Here is a 14,792-nt window from a genome sequence, read left to right as displayed (position 1 = left end):
CTGTCAGGGAGGGAAGAGGGTTGACACTTTTTATTTGTGTGTTTAATACCCATAGGACAGTCACTTTGCTAAGCACATGAAATTCTTTAACATCTTGTCCACTGCTGTTCAGCTATGTTTTTAAGATTTTATTTATTTATTTGAGTAGGGAGAGATGGCATGAGTTGGGGAGAGGGGCATAGGGAGAAGGAAGAGCAGACTCCCAACTGAGCAGGGATCCCAGGACCCTGGGATCATGACCTGAGTTGAAGGCAGACGCTAAATCAATTGAGCCACCCAGGTGCCCTGTTCAAAAGTTTTAAAATGAACATTATGACTTTTGTGATTAATCACTAAATTAAACACACACACACACAAACACACACACACACAGAGAGAGAGAGAACAGATCTATATAACAGGTGTATTTGGCATCCTTCCATTTAGTAAAATGATCCTCTGAGGACTGAGTGAGAAAGTCCACATAAAATACTGCAGTGCCCAGCATGCTGGAAGCTCTTGATTCATGTCAGATGTCACTCTCATCTTTTCAGCAGGTGGCTTATTAAAGAAATGCATGGAGGGGTGCCTGGGTGGCTCAGTCAGTTAAATGTCTAACTTTTAATTTTGGCTCAGGTCAGATCTCAGGGTGGAGAGATCGAGCCCTGCCTTGGACTCCAAGCTCAACAGAGAGTCTGCTCCAGATTCTTTCCTTCTCTCCCTCTGCCTGTCCACCCCCACTCATGTGCACATGCTCGTTCTCTCTCTCTCTCTCTTAAATAAATAAATAAATAAATAAATAAATAAATAAATAAATAACATTAAAAAGTGCATTGACTGGTGGTCGATGGATCTAGCATGTGCCCTGCCCATAGTAAGGGCTCAATGCTTTTGTTGTTGAAAAAGAAGAAAGAAATGTGCTGGGACTGACCCTGGTTTTGAGAGGAGGTTCAGCATCTGTGTGCAGTACAGCTGTGGGCGGTCCACCAGCCACTGCAGAATTTTCAGCCAAAGGTTTTCCATTGTCCTTTTGAGATGTGGCCATCTCTTGCCAAGACGCCAGCAATTGTTTCTGCCTTTGGCAAGCAGTTATCCTCAGATTGACTTGAGAGTCCTGTCCTTCCTAAATGCTGGAGGGAACAGAACAGAGAAGCCTCTATCACGTGGGAAACAAGCCAGATGGTGGAGGTGGAGGAAAAAGAGATACCCTGATGTTTGGGCATTTTGTCGATTCGACATCAATGAACTATCCATTTTCCAGGCATTATGTTTGGTGCTCTGTGTGTTTTTTCTCATTTGATCCTCAAATAATGCTGTGAGGATGACATTAGCATAACTATTTTATAGATGAAGGAGCCAACCTGCCTAAGGTCATATAATTCCAACAAATGTTGATAGGACTGGGGTTTGAGAACTAGAATATCTGGGTTTTAAATCTTTGAGAGAGTGTGCAGGGATAGAAAAATAAAAGATGTGATAAGTAAATGTACCCATTAGAATATAGTCTGTTTGGTTTTCTGCTCTTGAGAAGTGGGGCAAGAAAGAGGAAATTTTGTTATGCACAGGATACATTCACTGGTTTACTTAGGAGTTGTGTTTGGCTCGGGTTGTGGAAGGCAGATAGAGTTATGCTTGAGTGTCTCATCTGATCTGTTGGTAGTTGCTGCTAGGTGGGAAATTGATGAATGATGCCCGTTATACATGTGGGATGAGGAATTAGTGGCCTATTTGCTGTTTCTTTGATAGCTACTCATGGAGCAGAGAAGTGGCTGTTCTGAGTAATACAGGAAAGGCGTAAGTAAGGGTGGGTGGATAATATCGTTGGAACAACAAAGGTATGAGGTGAATGATAAGCACAGCTGGCAGAAGCTGAATCCAGTGAAAATGGACAAAGGCCTCAGTTTGTGTGATAACAAGAGATAGTGAACTTATTAATTCTCCAATTGCCTCCAGGGGAGGCAGCCCAGTCTGGGCAAAAGAAACATTAGGAAGACTCTAGAAAGCAAGTCCCTCTTACAGTAAAGTGGTTGCTAACGATGGGACTTTGGGAGCTGGATAGATCACATTTCAGATCCTGGCTCCATCACTCATGAGCTGTGTGACTTGAGTTTTTACTTCTGCATTCTCATCCACACAAAACAAATACTGCTCCCAACTCTTGGTGTTATTTTGAGGATGACGTGAGATAACACTATTGATGTGCTTTGCATACAGCAGGTCCTCAAGGTATGGATTTTTCTCTTCTCTTCCACCCACCCTATTGTGGCCTGCATTAAGGGATTCTCTCCCTGGTGAGGAAAGGCCTTGTTGGGGGGCTCCAAATACTGACTCAGACTCAGTCCAGCCCCTGGTAGACAGGTGTCTCTAATGCCCGCCCCCATCCATGACCAAACTTCAGGCCCCACTTGGCTTCCCCTATAACTATTAATGGAAACTGTGTTCCTAATTCCCCTCCTGCTGTGCAGTCAATTTACCTCTTAATGCCTGGCAGAGGCAGCATGCAGAAAGATTGACAACATTGTTCACACTGTTTAAAGGTTCCACTGTGCGTTGAAAATTGTCTAAATGGAGGGATAATGAACAATCACCAAATTGGAGCTTTCTCAAGCTGAGAGAAAAGAAAGGCTTTGGAGAGTGGGTACCACATGACCGAAGTTATTAGCCAGGGTGGAGAGGGGAAGACAGATAGTGTCAGTTCCTCAAGCTCAAGAAAGATTGGATCTGTTGGAGCATGAAGTATTTGGAGTCTTTCACTACTTACAGTTTACTTGGTAACTTTCCAGGGGATACTGAAATGAGAAGGGCTAGCACTCCTCAGATTCTATCAGTTCCAGACAGGTTAATAAAACCATGAATTCATTGGCATCCACCACAATCTGGTGGATCCCACCTCGTTGAGATGAGAATTCACCATTGATTTCCTGACAATAACTTCCCTGATGGGATGGGGTGTGCTGGATGGAAGGTTGGTGTCTCAAAATCTGCCTCTTTTTCATTTGTGGTGAATCTCAAGGTAGGTGGCTTCAACTTCAAGTCTCTACTCTGTTCCTAATAAATGAAGGGCTCTCACAGAACCATTTTGATGAATTACAGTCATAATATTTAGAAATAAGTATCATTTGCCTGTTCTTATTTTATGATGGAGAAGACACTGTGCTGTATTTTGACCAGCGGTCCTATGACCTAGGTTATTATCTACATTATAAAAATGAGACATTGAGCCTGGAAGAACTAAGATTTCCCATCCAGAACCTTACAGTTACAAACCAAAATCTGTTTGACGCCAAATAAGATACTTGAGCCCATCTATGCAAGACTACCTCAACATGAGACACTTGGTGGTTGCAAAAACCACCCAGACTGGTACAAGAATGCTGTTTAGGAAATATTTATATTGAGAAATCTGCCAATGGTCTCATGAGTGTTTCCTTGTATGTAACTTCTCTCTTTCCTCTTGCTCCTTTAAAAATTTTTTGCCTTTGCCTTTTGACTATTTATTATGTGTTTTGGTGCAGCCCTAAATAAGTTCAACCTCCTTGGGGTTCTTTAAACCTCATGAATCTGGATACCCATTGCTCTCCCTGGGTTCAGGGATTTTTTTTTGGCCATTGTTGCTTTGCATATATTTTCTATTCTTTTCCCTTTCTCTTCTGGAATTCTCATAACATGAATATTGTTTCTTTACATTGTGTCCTGTGTCTTATAGGCTTTCTTCAATCTTTTTCAATCTTTTTTCTTTTGCTGGTCTGCCTGGTAATTTCTAATGTCCTATCCTCAACACTGACACTTTCTTCTGGAGATCAGATTTGTGGTTACCAGAGGCGGCAGCGGGGGTGGAGGGGGGTGGGGGGGGTGAATTGCTAAAGGTGGTCAAAAGCTACAAACTGCCAGTTATAAGATATGAGTCCTGGGGATGTAATGTACAACACAGTGACCATAGTTAATGCTGGTATATGATATACAGGAAAGTTAAGAGAGCAGATCTTAAAGAGTCCTCATCACAAAAAGATTTTTTTTCTTTCTTTTTATTGTATCTATATGAGAACATGGATGTTAGCTGAACCTACTGTGGTCATCATTTCATAATCTATGTAAATCAAACCATCAAGCTGTGTGCCTTAAACTTATACAGTAGCATATTCAAGTATTTCTCAATATGCTGGAACAATAGCAATATTTATGTGTTTATTGTTCATTAATCTGTTCTCATGAGCATTGAGCACTGATCAACTCTGAGGCTAATATTGGGCATCCGCTTGTTGAGGTCTAATATTACCTGGCTATTGACCATTACCTGTGATGGAGAATAGGTGGGTAGCAGACTACCTTCTTCCACTATCCCAGCAATGGCCAGCCCCTATTTGAAATTGACAGGCTGTGAGGAATTCCATGGCATACTCTAGCCATTGGCAAGCTCTTAGGTGTCTTACTGCACAAATTGAGAACGATCTAAAGAGGTTGACAGAGTCTTTTCAGCCCCATCTGTGAGGATGGTGACATCTTGCGCTTAGGCAGAAATTTAGACAGTGATGTAGAGGCTGCCTTGAGGTGAAAGCCTTCCCTGGGACCCTCATCCATGCTCCTACAGCTAGCTCTGATTTCTTCATAATAATATTTAACCTCACTACTGTGGTGTCTGTTTTGCTGTCTGTCCCCCCATCCCAGCTGAATGTAAGTTCCCTGAGAGCAGAGACATGTCTAATGGATCTGTGTGTTCCTGATGTCTTGTATGAGACCAGGCAAAGAATAGGTAGTTAATACAGTGAGAGTGAGAGAGCATGAGAGAGGGGAAGAGAGAAAGAGAGAAGGAAGGGAGAGAAAGAAAGGGATGGAAGGACAGAGAGAAGGAAGCAAGGTAAGAAGGGGAGGAAAGAGAAAAATGAAGAAGTCAAGGAATGAAAGAATAAAATTAAGAAGAAAAGTAAGTTAGGTAGGAAGGGAGAGAGGAAGCAAGAAGAGAGGGGAGAGGAAGAAGAAATGGAAAAGAAGACTCATCAGGCCACCTCTAGAAGAGTTCAAGAGTGCAAGACATGGACTCAGGCTGTCAATGTGATCGGTATCCCAGGACACTGGGCTACAGGGTGAGCTTCTGGAGTTTTGTTCCAAAGACCCAACTTTCTCCAGGGCTCAGTCCCTTTGTCTGTGAAATGGGCTTGTCATGTCTACCTGACATAGTTGCGAGAATTAAACCACATAATCAACAATGAAAGAGTCATGGCCCCTGAAGCAGGGGGAGTCCAAACAGAAGAGGTGGAAATATCCCAAGAAAGCTCAGACGGGAGGGAGGGATCTCAGGGAGAACCCAGCTTCCAATGATGACCTGTCAGCCTTTCCTGTTCTAAGTACTGTAATTGTTAAATTCTTTTATTAGACTCTTTTCTCTGGCTCGATAGGCCCATGTCTGTGAACGGGACCTTTCTTGGGGTGCACACAGACTGTGCTATTTTGAATTCTGCATCATTAAGATAATTAGGTGCCCAGACAGAGTTTAAATACGATTAAGGGTTTGGTGCACACTGGCTGGCCCTGGTGGCGGAGTCATCTGGGGACTTGGCCTCCGCTTGCTGCTGGCTTTTGGAGCTCAGAACCTTGCCTAGGACAAAATGGCTCTCCTGGGCAAATGAAGGGAAGTGTAGGGAAGGAAGGTGGTATATTTCTGAGCTCCTCAGTGTCAGATGATCCACAGGGAATTCTAGATGCACTGTCGGATTTAATTTTATCCTTCTAACAGACTTGTCAGATGTGTGTTGTTGCTCCCATTTTACAGATGAAGACACAGTAGTGAAGGGGTGAAGGCACATGCCTCAGGTAAGCATCTAGGAAGCCCCTCTGGCTAGGTGGCCTTCAACACATTCCTTCACCTTTCTAAGCCTGAACTTACTCAATTTATAAAATGAGGATAGCAATAATACCTACCATGTAGGGTGGATAAGAGAATTAAGTATCATGGGACATACATAACACTCTTATCACAGTGCTAGGCAGATACAAAGAACTTGATGACTTTAAATTAGCATTCTTATTTATTCCCAGATTACCTGGGTCTAAAGCCTAAGCCTGATGTATGAATCTAGCTTACGTCCCAATGGGAGACAGACATGGGCCCACATGGACACAGGGAGATCCTGATTCTTTTGAGTACGTGATCATTTTTGGTTCCTATAATGCTAAAAGAATTCAATTGTGGCATGTCTGTGTGCTCATGTCTACACTACAATGTTGTAAGAATTCACTGTGGCTATGCCTGTATGCATAATATGCCTGTGCATCTACAAACCCACTTCTGCAATGATGGAAAACAAACCCCACTCCTGCAATCTGTACAGAACTTTACTGTTTACAGAAGAGCTGTGTTGTATCAGCTTTTATCTCTTCTCTTCCAATGACCCTGGGTCACTGCTTGACATTATCTTGTCCTCAACCTACCAATATTTTTTTGTCTGTAAATGTTTTCCGACCTTCTTGTTAATGTCACACAATTCTAGACATAAGTGTGAATGAGAAGACAGAGTTCTTGTCTTCACGAAGCTTCCATTCTGGTTGCAGTAAATGTACAAAGGGAAAATAAGATACTTGTATGTACTAATTAGGGCTGTAAAGGAGAAAAACAACCCCAAGCTCACAGTACATGAATATGGTCAAAGTTCATTTCTTGTTCATATCATAGGGAGCTCTGCTCCATGCAGTCAGGCAGGGATCCATGATCCTTCTTTCCTCTGGCCCTGCTATTCTCTTAGGGCCCTGAAGTGCTCCACTGAGCCCAGCAGACTAGGGGAGAGTGCAAGTTGGGGAACTAGATGGGAGGCTTTTATGAGGATAGGCTGTGAGGGGCAAACATAACTTCTACCAAGGTTCCATTAGCCAGAAGTGTTGCGTGGCTATACCTAATTCCAAGGAAGGCTGGTAGATATGGTGTAGCTATCTTCTCAGGAAGAAAAGGAAACCAGTTTAATTAAAATGCATACATCCTCTGCCCCCATGTACCCAAGTGTGATTGTGTTTTGCTGTGTGTTTGCAGCTGCATTGTTTCTTTGGAGGGACTTAGAGGGGCTGCTTTCTACAAGAGAAGGAAATATTGCTGGTGGGTGTATAGTGTTCCCACTGATCCTATGATGCTCAGTAGGGCAAATCTGACCTCTGTGACTACCTTTTTCACATCCTTCTTTCTCTCCCTTTGCCATCTCTTACTCCCATCCTACCCTGTGCTCAGATCTATACAGTGCTGTGCTTTCCTTTTCCCTTCCCTGAGTTCAGATCTTCCAGTTTTGTGAATCCCCCACTGCCCCTCAAAGGTTTCTCACAACTGAGAACCTGGGTGATTTCTTGTGTCTTTGAAAAATTATCATCTCTTTGTAGCAGTCATGCCATTAGCCATGACTGTGGCCATTACTACTTAATTTGAACAGCCCTCAGAATTATCATTGAACTTTTATGTGCTGAAATTTCAAGGCCTGTCTATCCCACTAGACTGTAGGTACTAAGGTGCAGGGACTGTGGCTTTCTGAGCATAGCTGTACATCTGGTGATTGGCACAACTCCTGATACCTAGTGGAGCATTCATGCGACATATTCAATGGACAAATGCATAAATAATTGAATGCATTTGTATATCTTTTTTCACCCTCCCAGCAAACTTAGGAATGAAGTGTCATTAGCCCCATTGTGCATTATTTCTCTTCCCCAGTTTAATAATCTTATCCGCAGGTAAGGAAATGATGCTTGAGGAATTTAATAACTACTCCAAATCATGATAGGAATAGTTGGGTGGACTTAGATTCAACTTCAGGTGTGCTTGATTTCAAATCTCATGCTATTTGGCTTTTGTTTGTTCATTTTCTACTATGTCACATTGCACCCCCATCATCTGAATACTAATATATATTATGTATTATAATAATATATATTTTCATAATTTTAAATATAATTCTTGTTTATATATAATTATATATTACACAATAAATGTATAAGTAATAATGGTATGATTCATATATTTCTTAGTACTTTTTCGAAGTACTTTCACATAGGTGATTTCATTAGAGCATCCTGATAGGTTAGAGTAGTTTGTAGCACAGACTCATTTTTATTTTCCTACTCCACAGATTTAGAAAGAAAATCTACACAGATACTTCCACACTAGGGCTCGACAACTTTTTTTTGTAAAGGACTAAGTAGTAAATATTTTGTGCTGTGTAGACATAATCTCTATTGCTACTACTCAGCTCTTCCATGGTAGCCTAAAAAAAGCCATAGACATTATGTAAAAGATGGGTACGGCCATGTCCCAATAAAAGTTTGTTGACAAAAACAGGAGACAGCCAGATTGGGCCTACGTGCCACAGTTTGTCAACTCCTGCTCTATACAACCATGAGAAGAGCTCACATGGAAAATATAGAAAATACCAGAAAGGGCAAATCAGGCTGGAGAGTTTAAATTCACTTGCTCAAAGCCACAACATATTTGTGGCAGAGCTGTACCCCAAATCCACATTTTTTTGCTTCCTGACATAATGTTCTTTCCACTACACCAGTCTCCCTCATTAGCTGCCATGGCGGGCATAGAGCCTCATCTCAGACTCGTGGGTTTGCCATTTGTCTCTCGCAATTGCAGATATTAATCACTGCTCAGTCTTTAGCCCTGATATCTTCCATCCACAAAATCCTAAAGAAGGGCAAGTGCTTTGCTTTCTTGAGTTCTGTCTCTTTCCTAAAGAAATGAACTTAAAAGCCAGAACTGAAATTGTCTCTGATTTTCAGTTCACCAGAGTGGTTAAGGATTAAGGAGGGTCCTTGATGGAATGAGCACTGGGTGTTCTATGCAACCGATGACTCTCTAAATTCTACTTCTGAAGCTAACGATGCACGATATGTTAATTAAATTGAATTTAAATACAATTAAAAAGAAAGAATACAGATTTAGGGCCAGGCAGTTGTGGCAGTAGCAGCTCTGACACTCACCAGCTGGGTGACTTTGGGTGCCCCAGTGTCCACATTAGTAAAATGGGGATAGTAACAGTTCCTGCCTTGAAGGGGACTTCGAGGAGTTGGAAATAGTTGGATGAGGATTAAAACAGTTAAGTGTAAAAATACTTACAAGAGTGTCTGCCACCCAGTAGGTGTTTACTGCTATTGCTGCTGGTTATCATTATCATTACTATTATTTTCCCCAAAATAGTGGAATGCGTGACTTCATACCTTTACTGCTTCTAACCTCCAATGCCTATAATGCAGTTTCTTACCTTTGGTGTTAGTGACATTTGCAGCTGAGAATTCTTGACTACGTAGCAAGGAGGTAAGTTCTCTCCACTGGAGGACTTTTAGAAGCATCCCTGACCTCTACTCACTAGATTCAGCAGCAGCATCCTCCCCCTTTTGGTTGTTAATAACCAAAAATGTGCCCAGACATTACCAAATGTCCCTTGGGTCCTTGGGGGCAAAATCTCCCCCAGCTGAGAACCACTGCTCTAATGTGATTGCTTCTTCCTCACTATGGTTTGGCAAATTCTGATATGTCCTCTCCTCATAAAGAGAGAAATTAACAGGTGTTAAGAAAAAGTCCTGAAAGCCATTAACCCTTCATTGAGCCCCTCTCACTGATGTGATCAACCCAAAGATCATTGGCAAACACTTTGGAGAGAAAGTGAGCAGCCTGTGGGAGGCATTTCTGATTGAAATAAAATGTTTTGGGACTTATCCCATGGATAAGTCTCTAGATCCAGATCTCTAGATCCTCTCCTCTCCATGAATGGGGAAGACATTCTGTGTGACGGAGTCAATCACTTGGGGGAAGGCATCCGAAGAGAGCATTCACCAGGTTAGACCACGATGGAAAGAAACAAAGTCATCCTTTATTCACTCAACAAACCAAAGGCTACTTTTGTTTCTAGGGGAATGAGAGAGTATCTCCATATTCCAGAAACTCACAACCTAGTCAAAGACACAGGCATGTAGACCAATTAACTGAGCAGTCCTCCAGATTGGGATTACAGGGCTAGGTGAGATTTGTTTAAACAGATGCTGTATTTTTCTGGATTTTGATTTTACCAAATATTAGGGAATTCTACATGGATGTGGAAAGGTAGAAATACTGACACTGCCATTCTCTGTTATGATAAAGTGTCCAAAAACATTATCATCAAAGGCCCAAGAAATAGAACTTACTCAAAAGGAATGTCCAGGATTTTCATTTCTCTTTTTCCTGTCAGAATGATACTTTGCTGAGCAGCAGGCTATAAAAATTTGGGTCATTGCCCAATGGTGCCTATATAAATGCAGGTTCCAGATTCTTTCCTGAATTTTATTTGCTTCTCTGCAGCTCTGGTCACTGGCCTAGGGAGGATGACCAAGGTGAGATATTTCTCTGTCCCCAGGCCTCAGGTTGCTGGGTGGTGTCTTTGGATTTACAAAATGGATGATTTTCATCCTTTCCGTAATGCCAGGCCCATCCAGTTGGGCTGGCTTGTTCCCCCCCCCCCCCCAATACTCGCCCATCACCCAAGGGAGACAACATGTCAACCTAGGCTACTGGCTTTGCTTTAATTGAAAGTCATGGAGATAATGGGCTTGTTCTCTGTCAACTGTTACATCTCCATCATTCATATTACCCACAATTATATCAGTCAGTTCATTCATTCATTTAATGACCATTCAGTGCTGTAATAAGGGTTTGGGGCATGGAAATGATCCACCGTGGCAGGGAAGAATGTTTTATCAGTGACATTGTTTAGAACTGCTAGTGTATGGTGATAATATAAATAAGACCAGATTTTCATTGATTTTATTATTGCTTTCAAATTTATTACAATCATTGTACTCCCTCTGCCTGCACTAGGGATAGATCTCCAATACACCACTACTTCCATGTATGGAGTGTCTGCTATGTGTAAGAAACTGTGTTAGAGTCTGGGCACATGTGGATTGGTACAGATAGCACAGTGCTTAAGAAGCGTGCTGCAGAATTAGACTGCCTGCTTTTGTCACTTAAAACACAAACTAGTTACTTAACCTTTCTGGGCCTTAGTTTTCCCATTTTTAAAATAGGGAATATTGGTGAAAGTTAAATAATCTACATCAAGCACTTATTACAGTGCCTGGTACACATTAACACCTGGGTATACATTGTGATTTATTCTGCCAAATATTTATTGACCACCTGCTGAGTCCCTGACAGTGTACTAGGCACTGGGCAGGATCTAACAAAATAGTTTCTACCCAGGCCAATGGGAAAGATTGAAGGAGTTGTTTCTGCTTAAGGAAAGGGAGTGAGGGAAAAATCACATAGACGAGAGACTATTTTAGCTAAAGCTTGGAGAGGGGGTAGGAGTTTTTCAAGAAGGGAAATGGGTTTGATATAGTTAGAGCAAAGCAAGGTGAGGCCTGGTGAGAGATGAGAGTAGAAAGATGGGCAGAGGTTGGGTGGTATAAAGCCTTGTTGGGAAGCTTGAGCTTTATGTCTTATAGGTGATGGGAGGTGTTTTAGTTAATCTGGGCTAAGTTATGTGAAACAATACAGGTCTCTATCTCTCTCACAAAGCTGTCCATTGTAGAGAGCCTACAGTTTTGGCCCTTTACTCAGGAACCCATGCTGAAGGAGCAGCTCCCGTGTAGAACATCTGGACTCTTAGTAGAGGAAAAAAGAAAGGAGAGAAGATGTCAGTGCATCAAAAGTGGCCCTTTAAGATTCTGCTCAGGACTGGTACACATTACTTTCACTTATATCTCATTGGCCAATGCAAGTCATATAACTGATCACAATATCAATGGAACAGGAATTACTTCTTCCACCGTGAAAAGTAGGACAGCAAATATTTTGAACAACTGTGGAATCTACTATGGCATACTGTGATCGCATCTGGGTGGCAAGGAGCAAAAGTCATAATAGATATGAAAATGTCATAAATTGTAAAGCCCGGTCAAATGTCTGCATCCTCCTTTAAAGAAGGACTTTCTGTCCAGCTATAAGGAATGTGGTCAGCAGAGTGTCTGTAGCTACTCGTTCCTTCAAGGTTTGCCTCAGCTCTAGAGAGCTGTATCATCACTTAATCTTCCCAGAGCATCCAGTATCTAGAGACTGAATGAGGCAGATTTATTTATTTTTTTAAAGATTTTATTTATTTGAGAGAGAGAGAGCAGGGCAGGGGGAGGGGAGGGAGAGGGACAAGCAGGCTTCATACTCCGCTGAGTGCAGAGCAGGACATCAGGCTCAATCTCATAACCTTGAGATCTTAGCTGAAATCAAGAGTCGGGGGCACAAACTGGCTACACCACCCACATGCCCCTGAATGAGGCAGATTTATAAAGGTTGGAGCATTTTGGCCTGAAGAGGAACAACCCTAATGCATGATATTTGTTCCAAAGCTCCTTGTTGGGGGCTCTCAGGCTTTTCAAGTTTGATTGCAGTTCAACCTCTCTGCCCCATCTTTGTTTCTTTCCCATTTCTCTTCATAGATGTTGACTCCTAATAAACATCTTGCACCCCAAATTCCATTTCAGCATCTGTTTTTAGAGAACCCAATGTGACATTGCTATAAAAGTAATAGTGATAATAATGTAATTATTATTATAATATACAATAATAACAATAAGATTGATGTATTTATTACATTATACTCCCCAGCAAGGGCCAATTTAGGGGAAAAAAATCAGGTTGCAGAATTAGTATTTAAAGCAAGCGATCATCCCTTTGGGTTTTTTTTCTCATTTATGTATTTTTATTTGCTAATGTTTGTATCGGTAGACTAGAACTAAACTTCAGAGACACTGGATATCATTAGTTTGGATACCATTAGTTTATTATAAAAGAGAGACATGAAAATTATTTACATGATGAAAGATTTCACAACTTCACTAGAATGGGCAGCTTCACTTCATGCCATTTGAATAATGATTTCAGTCCACATACTTCCCGATAATGTCACCATCTCTAAATAAGAAATAACCCTTGTCATCTAGAACTACTTTGGTGCCTCCATATTCTGAGAGAAGAACTTTATCTCCAACTTTCACACTAACTGGTTCAATCTCTTCACCCTTTCCTTTAGGACCCGATCCAACAGCTACTACTGTTGCTTGCAACACTTTTCCTTGAGATTTTTCTGGAAGCATAATACTTCCTTTGGTTACAGTTTCAGCTGCATTCCTTTCAACTAAAACTCCATCAAAGAGGGGAAAAAACTCTCTAAACACTTGCCCTGCCATGACTCTGGCCTCCACAGTTGAACCCTGCTCTGGAGCTGCTGCTGCTGCCATCCCTTTGGGTTTTGTCTAATAAAGCCACCAATTTGTTTCTACAGGATTTTGTGCTCCTGAGGTAAATATTCCAGGCCACACTCTCAAGTCCTTTGGAATCAACCAGAAGATGAAATCTTCATCCCAGACCATCTGAAACTCAGAGATTCTGGGCTAAAAAAAGCCCCCTTAAGAGAATCCATGGACTCTTTTAAAATAGTTAGAGCTCTCTAGAAATAACTATCTTGAAGCCCGTGCTATTATGTGGCCTTATTTTTTTTTTAATCAACCATATCAGCAATGCCTCTGTTTATTAAAGTGTAATAGCAAAAGACCCATGTTTCAAGCCTGAGAGACCTGGGCTTGAATTTAGGCTCTTTACTAGCTGCTTGAGAGCAGGCAACTCACATAACTTCTCTGAAACTCCTCTAATAGAATAAGGATGACAAAATTTACTCTGTATGTTTATGGTGCGGATCAGATGAAATATTCTATATGCCCTTGTGAAGGTACACGATACAGAGTATATGTTCAGTAAATGTGCATTTCCTCCCCCTTCTTTCTCTTGGATGAAATATGCAAATGTCACTTGCTGAATAAGTAGTTTGGTCACTCCCACCTATGACTCTGGCATAAGGATTCTTCTTTCTGAGAAATGCACACTAGGAAGAAAAACAATGGGGCTGCTTTTTTCTCATACCTGGTAAAATATTTATTTTGACTAGAGTTCTCCGTCCATGATGATTTAAAGGACTAGATGGGCTTTCTCTTATGTATAAGCTTCTCTCAGTCAGTAAGGGATGCCTGGAGAACTAGGTTGAGATTTCTGAGATAGGGCCTGGGTGAAGCAAGAAAGAGATCAGGGACTGATTAATGATGCCTGTCACAGAAACAGAATGAGCATGGGGTGGCACACATGCCACGCACTTTCCATCTTTGTGACATTTCAATAGGATGTATCCTTCTTTCCCTCTCCAAGAGTTTTCAAGCCTGTCTCAGTTCATGGGAAATCAGATCCAGTTTTGCCTTAGCAATGATGTTGATCTGGCCAAGTGAATGAGAAATATTTGTTGGAGCTGAATTTGGAGGCAGACAGTGGAGTCTATGATAGATGCTGTTGAGTGGAGTTTTTAACATGGTAATCTTATCTCTCTCTCTCTTTTTAAAGGTTTTATTTATTTATTTAATCATGAGAGACACAGAGAGAGAGAGGCAGAGACACAGGCAGAGGGAGAAGCAGGCTTCATGCAAGGAGCCCGATGTGGGACTCAATCCCGGCACTCTGGGATCACGCCCTGAGCCAAAGGTAGACGCCCAACCGCTGAGCCACTCAGGCACCCCATCTTATCTCTTTCTTTAGGACTCGGTTCAAATAGATCCACAAAGATGCTACTTCTCAAATCTTAGCGTTTGTAAGAATCACCTTGAGAATTTGATAGAACACAGCTTTCTGGGCTTTATCCTCAGAGATTCTGATTTAGGAGGTCTGTAGGAAAACCTGAGCATTTGCATTTATCCATACTCAAAAGTGATAGCAATGCTGCTAGTCCATGGTCCATGTTTTGAGTGACTCTGTTCTAGGACCTTGA

General features: G+C 41.7%; 2 protein-coding genes across 3 annotated transcripts in view; one reads left to right on the top strand and one right to left on the bottom strand.

Moving 5' to 3' along the window:
- Nucleotides 1-14,792, top strand: part of SHISA9 (shisa family member 9) — a 279,211-nt gene that overhangs the window by 179,201 nt on the left and 85,218 nt on the right. The window lies entirely within an intron of this gene.
- LOC112923337 (10 kDa heat shock protein, mitochondrial) lies at nt 12,750-13,173 on the bottom strand. The gene has a single exon (XM_026003136.2). The coding sequence runs from the start codon at nt 13,171-13,173 to the stop codon at nt 12,865-12,867; it is 309 nt and encodes a 102-aa protein (XP_025858921.1). The 3' UTR covers nt 12,750-12,864.

This window comes from Vulpes vulpes, chromosome 3 (genome assembly GCF_048418805.1).
Source record: "Vulpes vulpes isolate BD-2025 chromosome 3, VulVul3, whole genome shotgun sequence".
Taxonomy (NCBI): Eukaryota; Metazoa; Chordata; class Mammalia; order Carnivora; family Canidae; genus Vulpes; species Vulpes vulpes.
The sequence above is the reverse complement of the archived record's forward strand: the minus strand, read 5'-3'. Positions and strand labels throughout refer to the sequence as shown.